The sequence below is a fragment of the Oncorhynchus tshawytscha genome, linkage group LG08, assembly GCF_018296145.1.
Source record: "Oncorhynchus tshawytscha isolate Ot180627B linkage group LG08, Otsh_v2.0, whole genome shotgun sequence".
In the NCBI taxonomy this organism is placed as follows: Eukaryota; Metazoa; Chordata; class Actinopteri; order Salmoniformes; family Salmonidae; genus Oncorhynchus; species Oncorhynchus tshawytscha.
Window position 1 is genome coordinate 34,721,666 of NC_056436.1, and position 10,333 is coordinate 34,731,998.

General features: G+C 43.4%; 2 protein-coding genes across 3 annotated transcripts; one reads left to right on the forward strand and one right to left on the reverse strand.

Moving 5' to 3' along the window:
• Nucleotides 1-36: 36 nt before the first annotated feature.
• Nucleotides 37-4,701, reverse strand: LOC112256569 (galectin-8). Of its 2 annotated transcripts, none has more exons than XM_024429893.2 (8): nucleotides 4,445-4,701; nucleotides 3,979-4,067; nucleotides 2,754-2,964; nucleotides 2,375-2,494; nucleotides 2,233-2,268; nucleotides 2,027-2,115; nucleotides 1,581-1,746; nucleotides 37-1,419 (listed from the first exon to the last, which is right to left on the reverse strand). In XM_024429893.2, the coding sequence occupies exons 1-8, from the start codon at nucleotides 4,481-4,483 to the stop codon at nucleotides 1,270-1,272; spliced, it is 900 nt and encodes a 299-aa protein (XP_024285661.1). In that variant the 5' UTR covers nucleotides 4,484-4,701; the 3' UTR covers nucleotides 37-1,269. The 2 variants fall into 2 exon arrangements, with proteins under 2 accessions (XP_024285661.1, XP_024285662.1); XM_024429894.2 differs by lacking the exon at nucleotides 4,445-4,701 and adding an exon at nucleotides 4,323-4,438.
• A 1,302-nt stretch (nucleotides 4,702-6,003) lies between these two features.
• LOC112255744 (monocarboxylate transporter 10) lies at nucleotides 6,004-10,301 on the forward strand. The gene is made up of 7 exons (XM_024428596.2): nucleotides 6,004-6,215; nucleotides 6,588-6,800; nucleotides 7,032-7,183; nucleotides 8,819-8,981; nucleotides 9,172-9,375; nucleotides 9,625-9,830; nucleotides 10,064-10,301. Exons 1-7 carry the CDS (start codon nucleotides 6,032-6,034, stop codon nucleotides 10,202-10,204), a joined length of 1,263 nt encoding a protein of 420 aa, XP_024284364.2. The 5' UTR covers nucleotides 6,004-6,031; the 3' UTR covers nucleotides 10,205-10,301.
• Nucleotides 10,302-10,333: the final 32 nt, after the last annotated feature.

Below are 10,333 nucleotides of genomic sequence, written 5' to 3' on the forward strand. Positions count from 1 at the left end.
CTGGTGGACAGATGGAAAAAAGACCCCAGAGGAATATTCCAATCATCATACATTTATTTAAAAGCACTTGGAACTATTTATAATACATTACATACAGTAGATTCTTTATATTATGTACAGCAGGCATCTACAAGGTCTCTTGCTTTGCAGATATAACCAGTCACACTTGGTGCACCACTGGAGTGAGATGACATCTCAGCAGTGTAACAGTAAGACATTACTGTTAAAAACAAAGTGGGTGAAATGCATGACTGAAAGATAATTTGTATAGAGGTGGCAGAAATGACCAGCTCAAACGGTTAGTTGAGTGACTGTGGCCAAGCAAGAAAGGAAAATGGCCATACAGTCAAAACACGGATTGATTAACACACATTTCATTAGAATCCTCATCAACCAGTGTATTTGGTTTGACCCTGTAGTGTGCTTTAACTGAAGTACACTAGACTGGATCATATGGTGGGTGAGCTGATTTGGCATTTCTGTGATAGAGTATTTGACCTTGTAATGCAGCCTTTTAGGCCACATTGCCTTTCTAAGGTATCTATTGGATGAATATTGAAGCACATATTACTCGAGGCTACGTTTTGACAGGCAGCCCAATTGTGATCTTTGTTTCACTAATTGGTCTTTTGATCAATCACATCAGATTGGTCAAAAGACCAATTCATGGAAAAAGGTCAGAATTGGGCTGCCTTTCTAAACAAAGCCTATGGGTCATAAATACCCACACATGTTCCCTCAGGTACAGGAACGTTAAATATGGTCAGGGTTGCTAAGCATCACCTGTAACCACCCTATCCTTTGTTTCAACACCTGAGATGGGTGACTGGGAATGTTTATGGAATATGTTAGTGATATTAGTATTTCAGCTCCAAGAAATGCTTTAGTTAACCCCTCCCAAATCACGGTCCCTGTAGATGTAAATTGAAATTTAGCGGCCTTCCACCAGTAAGTTAATTTATAGCCCTCTTAATACCTAGTGCTAACGTGTCCTTTGTCCAAATTTTGACAGGTGTAGCCAATTAAAAGACGCATTGTGATCCGATCTTCCTGACCACCTCCGGAGGTAGTCAGACACCCTTTGTATCTGAAAATCAATCAAGTGTAAACATATCTGGACGGTCAAACCATTTTAAATCACTGATAGGTAGCACCATTGATTTACGGCATCAATAAGTGTCTAAAATAAATACATTAATATTCATTGGTGGTGGGGGGGGTGTAACCTGGCCTGTTGTCCAGAATTGGGCTTAGCGTCTATGTCCTGGGTCACCACAGCTTGACATCCATCAGCTCCAGGTCTCCCATGATCTCCAGCTGGTTGATGGTGCTCAGGTCCTGCACCCGATGCCTGTAGTCCAGCAGATGAGAGCCGTTCACCGCCAGCTTGAACTGGTGGGGCTGGCAGAGGATAAGCATCTGGGGCAGAGAGGGTACTTGTAGTGAAAAAGACAAGCAAGAGTTCCAATAATACAGGTATAGTGCATGTGATGTGAGAACTGATAAATGAGCTTTTTTTTTTAAGTAAGAAAAATGAAATACAAAAAAAGATGTCTACTGTATATTAAGAGGCAGCATACCTCAAAGTACTCCCCAGGTGAGAATGGGAAGAGGGGAAGCTCCCTCTCCTCTGGTCCCCAGGACTCACTCAGGTAGGAGTTCCTGATGACCATGGCCGACTTCATCCGGGGGTTCAGGTGCAGAGCGATGTTCTCACTGCTGCTGTTGCGGAGGTTCACGGTGAAGCTGCCAGACAGGAGGTTCATCAGACAACAACGATGCAGGATATTCTACAGTGTGTTACAGATAGTGGGCACTGGGCAGTCCTGACCTTACACACCACCTCAAAAGGTTCACGGTGAAGCTGCCAGACAGGAGGTTCATCAGACAACAACGATGCAGGATATTCTACAGTGTTACAGATAGTGGGCACTGGGCAGTCCTGACCTTACACACCACCTCAAAAGGTACACGGTCCATTTTCTTGAAACATGGTATAAATACTGAGTTGTGTCCCATTGCTTACCTGTGTGGGTACATGCTGACCTGTCCCTTGATTGTGATGTGCTGTCCTGGACTCACCCCTTTCAGTAGACTGCCTTTGTAAGGGAGACTCTGGAAACACAAGATTTAGGCCATGTCTGTAAACTGTTCAACATATTGATGCAACTGGTCCTGTTGCCTTACATAGATGTTTTATATATTCCATAAACTATAAATAATACAACTCACCAGGTCACCAGATTCGCCTGATATTGAATATATTGCCTATTGGAGAAAATCATAATAAAGACAGTCATTACAGAGTGAGCTGAAAAATGTTTTATTATTCTAGTATGGACATATAGTAGAGTAATGGGGGGGGGGTACTTACTGAGTTTGGTATGAAACCAAGGGCGTGCACCTTAACTTTCCCACTTATAGAAAGTGTGTCAATCCTGTCCAGTGGGATTCTGTGCTTGTATTCTAACAAATGAGAACCATTTACTGCCACCTGCAGGTACAAAGGAAAACAGCATTCACACAACATCATATACTAAATCCATTATACTGTATTTGCTTGACTTTTGTATAATACTACTAGCTTCTTGTGACTTAACAGAAGTGAATGTACAAGAAAATGTAGGGTAGGGAGTTTTTCTTGTACGTGGCCTAATTGAAGAAGACTTTGCACTCAGTTTTTGCAGCTTAAGTCACCTTAAACAAGTCTATGTATGGTAAATCAGTTAACTCCCAGACATTGGTCCACTTGCCTTAAAGACCTCATCATGGACCAGGATGATCGTCTCGAAAGCTACTCCCTGTCTGTAGGGCAGCTGCTGAAGGGTCTCCTCCCTGCCCCAACTCTCCTGCACCAGGGAGTTACACACCACGCACGGGGAGCCCTTAAAACGGGGGTTGAAGTGGAAGGCGATGTCCGCACGAGGTTTAGTACTGCTGCCACAGGACAGGTCCATCTGGAACCTGTAGTTATCACATTGGTGTGTATTAAGAGTTTCAACATTTCTAAAAGCAAAGGTAGGGACTCGTCACTAAATGTATCATTTTTTTTGGTTGAACGGAGTTGGGTAAACATATTTCTTTGCAAGCTTAACATGTTTTTTTGCTAGGTAAAATAATTATTTTTGTGTATTTTTTCGAGTTGGGTAAGCATATTATTTTTCAGTTGAGCCTGAAAAAATGCTTGCTGAAGGCCCTTCCCAACAATGCAGAGAGAAAAATAGCACAAGGAATAAATACAGAATGAGTAACGATAAGTTGGCTATATACACGGGGTACCAGTACCGAGTCCATGTGCAGGGGTACGAGGTAAGTATATACAGTATGTACATATGTATGTCTAGGCAACAGGATAGATAGTTAACAGCAGCAGCAGCGTATGTGATGAGTCAAATGAGTGCAAAAAGATTTCATGCAGTTAGACCGGGTAGCTATTTACTTAAGTATTTAGTAGTCTTGTGACTTGGACCCCCAAGATGTTCAGGGTCCTGCTGGTTCCAGACTTGGTGCATCGGTACCACTTGCCATGCAGTAGCAGAGAGAACAGTCTGATTTGGGTGGCTGGAGTCTGACCATTTTCAGGGCCTTCCTCTGACACCTCCTGGTATAGAGGTCCTGAGCCATATGCACTACCCTCTGTAGCCCCTTTCCACTAGACCCACAACCACAAAGTCAAAATGGTCTGTATCATACAACTTTTAAAAACAAAAATGTGCTTTTTGGCCGTGATAAACAGGTGAAATAAGCGGAAGGGAGTGGTTTGGTCGAGAGTTTATGTTTGCGAGCGAGGAGACTTCACTTCCTTCCTTTGCACAAAGATCATCACAATTGTTAATGGCTTCCCCCCCAGAAGTCAAACATGAAATTAAAAACTTTAGTGACAGAATTTTTCTTCTGGGTAACCAAAATCAGTGTTAGGTTGAACCGGGATGTGGACATGAAATTAGGGTTAGGGAAAACAACATCATCATCACATACCTGTCAGCATCATTGTGAACAGTGCCCTGGATAATGACTATCTCCCCTGGGTGTAGGCCCCCAGGTATGGCTCCAGTGAACGGAATCACCTGAATGGAGAGGTAAGAGAAGCGTAATGAAGGCAACACATATAGGCAAACATAATCAAATCATATTTGTTGTGTCCTACGCCATTAAGTTAACAATACATGCAATAACCTCTATCCCATTGCTGATACACAAGATCGTATAAAATCGTTAAACAGGATTTCGGCCCGACGATTGTAGGCTACAATGAAATGACTGCAAAACGATGGACGATATAGCTGCACATATAAGCTACCTATTGATAACAAAAAAAATACCTGCGGTAGCCTAATATGCAGGGTAGGCTATTCAATGTGTCAGAATGATTTTATTCTCATTATTGAGAAAGGGAGAGTCTCGCTGTGAGTAGTAGAGGTAGGCTAGTGAACAAGCCTCTTACCGGATGTAGGACCGTTTGTTTCGCGTTTGCCACAGCCATTGGGCACGTTATGCAACACTACCATACAGCGGTTACCTATGCCGCTAAATGATTGCAAAGAATGTAGAACGAATTGGGTCGATGTTTTTATTTTCTGCTATATTCAGAAGGCAGTAGGCATTTTCTCTCCATCTTCTATTCAATGTCCTACTACGTCACACACGCACTATGCGCAACCATGTGATCCAGGCTATGTGCTGTGATAGGCGGCTGCCACTGTATCCAAAAAAAGAGACTGGAGACCAAATCAATTGCAAAACACACCTCTGTAGCATATATAGCAATAGGCTTAAAGAAAGGTAGCCTACAATAAATTACAGTTCTTAAAAATAAGGCCATAGAATAAAATACAATCTTAAAATCTCTCTTTAAAGTATAGGCTAGTAAACCAATAAAGAAAATGGGCCCCTAATGTCTAAAGAATAGCTAAAAATAATAATAATTCCAAAGCGCGTAACGTTGCGCGGGCACACACACTTTTGAGTTGGCTCAATTTCGTTGCAATTATTGACACATTATTCAATAATTAATTTGTGTTACGATCAAAATGTAGGTTAGAACTCAGTCTAAATGTAATGTTTGGGTACCGTCTGTAGGTATCATTCAACTACTTGCCAACCCATCATGCTAAACCTTGGGCATATGACGCGAAGTAGCCTAAAATAAGTGAATGTTAACAGACTGGTACCCAGTCTAGAATAGGCCTGCAGAAGGTGGCCAAAGCTCGCCAGTTTCGTGGGAGATACCTTTATGGCAATTATGATGTCAGACAGATCTGGGTTAATCAATAGTCGGCGCTATGGCAACATTCCTCTTTGATTCTATCCACCTTTATTTTGCGCGACAGAAGTCTCTAACCGGTCTAGGTGGATAACACCCAAGGTTCGTGTTTTTTGTGCAACAAGATGCACATCTTCTGGACTGCCATTCCCTTCAGGAGGTTTTACTCCGAGGAACCCGAGCTTATTCCTCGGGAGCTTCGCAGACCCCCACCTATCAAGCCTCCCCCGGACGGAGGATGGGGATGGGTGATTGTCTTATCATCGTTCCTCTATAATGTCCTGGTACTGGGATACCACAACTCCTTCGGAGTGTACCTCATCAGTCTCCTCAAAGAGTTTGGGGAGACAAGTTCTAAAACAGGCAAGTTACCCTAAACTTCACATAATCACATAGCGTTAGGCCCGTTTATCCAACCTGGTCTCAGAGCATTTCGTCTTCAACCCAACATCATAGGGAAATGTAGTATTAGGCTACACACTGTAAACTCTACTGTTGTAACTAGACATTTCAACAACTATTTTGTATTAGCTGCAAAGTGATTTTGTGATCATGAAATGAGATGTCTAAACGTTAAACATGTTATAAACAAGTAGTTACCTTCGACTGCATGAATGATCTGCTGTTGTACCTACTGTATCACATCAATCAGAAGATTGCTTACAGATGCTATAGAATAGATACACTGAAATCTGCTAGCTACCTAACCTATGACCTACTCTCTGCTGTCCTATAGCATGGGTTGGCTCCATCAGCTATGGTTTCATCATGGTCTGTGGGCCCCTGTCTGGGAAGCTGACAGTCAGGTACGGAGCCAGAGAGATATCCATCCTAGGATCCCTCATCATCATGATCTCCACAGTGTGCTCGTCCTACGCACCCAATCTAGGAACACTGTTCTTCACACACGGCTTCCTCACTGGAGTGGGCTCCAGCTTTGCCTTCACCCCAGGTTGGTACAAGGGCAGGTAGCCTAGTGGTTAGAGCGTTGGGCCAGTAACTGAAAGATTGCTAGTTTGAATCCCTGAGCTGTCAAGGTAAAAATCTGTTTAGGTCGTCGTCGTAAATAAGAATTTGTTCTTAACTGTTAAAAAAAAAGGTTAAATAAAAAGGGAGGGATGGAATTAACTAATGTTTAGTTATACTACTGCAGGGGTCGGCAACAGGCGACCTGCAAGTTCTACATTCTTTATTTTATTGAAGCAAAACCTCTCAGGAATTCAGCAAAACATTTCTAGTTCATATTGTGTTATCAAGACCAGGACAGCTAACACATTTTCTCACCTCCATCTCCAATCTCCCTCCTCTTCCTCCCGTGGGGCAGGTATGATCATGGTTAGCCAGTACTTCACCACCAAGCGTTCCCTGGCCACGGGGATAGTGATGTCAGGGGGAGCAGCAGGGGCCCTGGTCCAGACTCGGCTCCATCTGTTCCTCATAGACATCCTGGGTTGGAGGCAGAGTCTCCGAGTCTTCTCAGGTCTCATGATTATTTGTGTCATCACCGGCTTCACCTACCTGCCACTCAACCCCAAAGGTACTGCAGAACGTTCAGATCCACAATGGTTTTTATTTCTTTAGTACATTGCAGGTTACCATGTTAAATGATGAGCACACCGAGATGGGACCTTCTATCACAACATGACTGAGTGCACAATTTATTTAACTAACTCAACTGATTTTGTGTACACTTTCAAACGGAAATGTAATATTAATCAAACATTATGTGTTACTGATGAGGTTTGAGTGATTTATATGTATTTGAAAGGTTACACCAGAAGTGTGGTGGATAATTTGAAGAACTCTCCCTTGAAGAAGTTTGTTGTGGACCTTGGCCTGTGGAAAGACAAAATATTTCTGATATGGGTTGCAGCCAATGGACTGTGTAAATTTGGATTCTTCATTCCATATGTCCACTTGGTAAGTTACATATTGGTGTAAACATCTGAAGGCACAGTTGAAATGGTACAACATTATAGTTTGGAACCATTCTGTAATTTTACTCATATACAGTACATTCGGAAAGTACTCAGACTCCTTCACTATTTGATTGGTCATTATGGGGTATTGTATGTAGATTGATTAAATAAAATCAATTCAGCAATTTTAGAATAAGGCTGAAAGTTACTTTTTTTGGAAAAACAGGTTTTTAGAAATATTTGCTAATTTATTTTAAAAAAACAGAAATACCTTATTTACATAAGTATTCAGACCCTTTGCTATGAGACTCGTAATTGAGCTCTTGTGCATCCTGTTTCCATTGATCATCCTTGAGATGTTTCTACAACTTGATTGGAGTCCACCTGTGGTAAATTCAATTGATTGGACATGATTTGGAAAGGCACACACCTGTCTATATAAGGTCCCACAGTTGACAGCGGATGTCAGAGCAAAAACCAAGCAATGAGGTTGAAGGAATTGTCCGTAGAGCTCCAAGACAGGATTGTGTCGAGACACAGATCTGGGGAAGTGTACCAAAACATGTCTGTAGCATTGAAGGTCCCCAAGAACACAGTGGCCCCCATTATTCTTAAATGGAAAAAGTTTGTAACCACCAAGACTCTTTCTAGAGCTGGCCGCCCGGCCAAACTGAGCAATCAGGGGAGAAGGGGCTTGGTCAGGAGGTGACCAAAAACCCAATGGTCACTCTGACAGAGCTCCAGAATTCCTCTGTGGAGATGGGACAACCATCTCTGCAGCACTCCACCAATCAGGCCTTTATGGTAGAGTGGCCAGACGGAAGCCACTCCTCAGTAAAAGGCACATGACCGCATGAGTTTGTATGAGTTTATTTATTACATGAGTTTGCCAAAAGGCACCTAAATACTCTCAAACCATGAGAAACAAGATTCTCTGGTCTGATGAAACCAAGATTGAACGCTTTGGCCTGAATGCCAAGCGTCACGTCTGGAGGAAACCTGGCAACATCCCTACGGTGAAGCATGGTGGTTGCAGAATCATGCGGTGGGCATGTTTTTCAGTGGCAGGGACTCGGACTGGTAGACTAGTTAGAATCGAGGCAAAGATGAACGGAGAAAAGTACAGAGAGACCCTTGATGAAACCTGTTCAGGATCTCAGACTGGGGTGAAGGTTCACCTTCCAACAGGACAACGACCCTAAGCACACAGCCAAGATAATGCAGTAGTGGCATCGGGACAGGTCTCTGAATGTCATTGAGTGGCCCAGCCAGAGCCCGGACTTGAACCCAATCGAACATCTCTGGAGAGACCTGAAAATAGCTTTGCAGCAACACTTCCATGCTTCAACATAGTACTGAGTAAAGGGTCTAAATACTTAGGTCAATGTGATACTTCCGTTTTTTTATATACATTTACTAACATTTCTAAAAACCTGTTTTTGCTGTCATTATGGGGTATTGTGTGCAGATTGATCAGGGGGGGGGACTATTTAATCAATTTAAGAATAAGGCTGTAACGTTACAAAATGTGAAAAAAGTCGAGGGGTCTGAATACTTCCCGAATGCACAGTATCTCAAAGATGAGTGAATGTAGTTCAGGTACAAAATGTGTGTATGTGTGTGTGCCCTGCTCTAGGTGAAGCATGCGGTTCAGCTGGGCATCCCCGTCCACAGTGCCACTAACATCATGCTGTTCCTAGGCTTGACTAGCATGATCAGCCGGATCATCTTCGGCAGGATCTGTGATTCAGAGAGAATCAACAGGCTCTACATCAACCAGGCCTCTGTCTTCGGTGTGGGTGGGTTGGCCTTATGCCTGTACTTCCTCACGGTCATTGTGACCGTTAGTAAAGCAATACGACACGAGAGAGTGTATGTTATGGCCATTATTATCACGGCTGTGCTGCAGTCAAATGTACAAGGTGAATTCTGAAGACCGTACACAACCGAACCCCCCGTCCCCTACTGTCTTTCCTCCTGTGCTGCCAGGTCTGCTGTACATGTTGATCCCAGTGCTCCATTCCTACGGCTCTCTGGTGGCCTTCGGCCTGTTCCTGGGGATCGCTGATGCTGGCAACTACATCCTGCTCCCTGTCCTGACCTTTGACCTGATGGGGGCCGAGAAGATGCCCGTGGCCTGGGGGTTCATGCTCACGGTCAACGCGGTCAGCTGCTTGGGGCCGCCCTTTGCTGGTAGGTTGACCGCAGCTGACGTTATTGTTGTAACAGTACTTATTCTTACGTTGGAGGAGTGTAAGCCATGTTAGTACAGCCAAACAATGACAAATCGGCTCAAATTGTTTTTTGGGGCAGATGTGCAGAGGTTGCATGACTGTCTTTGCATGAAGGAACATCATACAAGTAATATGATGATAAAAGTCATAGTCATCATACCTTTGTTGTTTGAAGTCTCAGTCATACATGAGTTGTTGTCCCGGTCAGGTTGGGTGAATGACATGACAGGAAGCTACAACTTGGGCTTTGTGGTTGCCGGGGCGTTGAACGTGGCAGCCTGTTTTGTCTTGGCCTTGATCCCCATAGCCAAGAGATCAACCAGACAGACATGCAAGAGTATCATGAACGTCACCATCGACCGCTCCACACAGGAAATCACGCAGTGGGCCGACAACCTGCCTCCCATCGCTGAGGTAATACACCGGTACCTCTCTCTACTCACCAGAAGATGACACTGTTCTTCTTTTCTATAAGGGTTGGCAATCTAACAAAATATTTTGTTTCATTGTCAATTATAATTGATGGTGCAAGTTTTTCCTGACCACATGGCTTGACCAGGAAAACAAGTTATGGTCAGGAAAAACTACTAGCCCTAATTATAAAATGTATGTTTACTCAAAATACTTACATTTCAATTGTCAAATAGGAGGAGTCACCAGTGTCCAAATATGTGAACTACTTCTCTACGACTACGTTCCGTAGTCCAGAGATTACTGAGAGTAGACCTGAGGTGTACAGAGGAGATGATGCCGAAACCGCAGGACCTGCTGAAGTCACCCGGCTATAGCAACAACACCAAGCATCACCCCCCTTCTGCCTCATCAGGAGAGAATAAATGTATCTTTTCACTTAGGGGAGCAAATACAATAAATGTATCGATACAGTGTTGGCTGGTATTCTTATAGTGAATTCATCT

Excerpts from the sequence above, each read along its gene's own strand:
- LOC112255744 (XM_024428596.2), top strand. The coding sequence starts at position 6,032 with ATGGTCTGTGGGCCCCTGTCTGGGAAGCTGACAGTCAGGTACGGAGCC. Across the intron at positions 8,982-9,171 it reads GGCCTCTGTCTTCGGTGTGG|GTCTGCTGTACATGTTGATC; the intron begins GTGGGTTGGCCT and ends CTGTGCTGCCAG. Across the intron at positions 9,831-10,063 it reads ACCTGCCTCCCATCGCTGAG|GAGGAGTCACCAGTGTCCAA; the intron begins GTAATACACCGG and ends ATTGTCAAATAG.
- LOC112256569 (XM_024429893.2), bottom strand. The coding sequence starts at position 4,483 with ATGGCTGTGGCAAACGCGAAACAAACGGTCCTACATCCG. Across the intron at positions 2,269-2,374 it reads TTGGTTTCATACCAAACTCA|GCAATATATTCAATATCAGG; the intron begins GTAAGTACCCCC and ends TTTCTCCAATAG. Across the intron at positions 1,747-2,026 it reads GTCAGCATGTACCCACACAG|CTTCACCGTGAACCTCCGCA; the intron begins GTAAGCAATGGG and ends CCTGTCTGGCAG.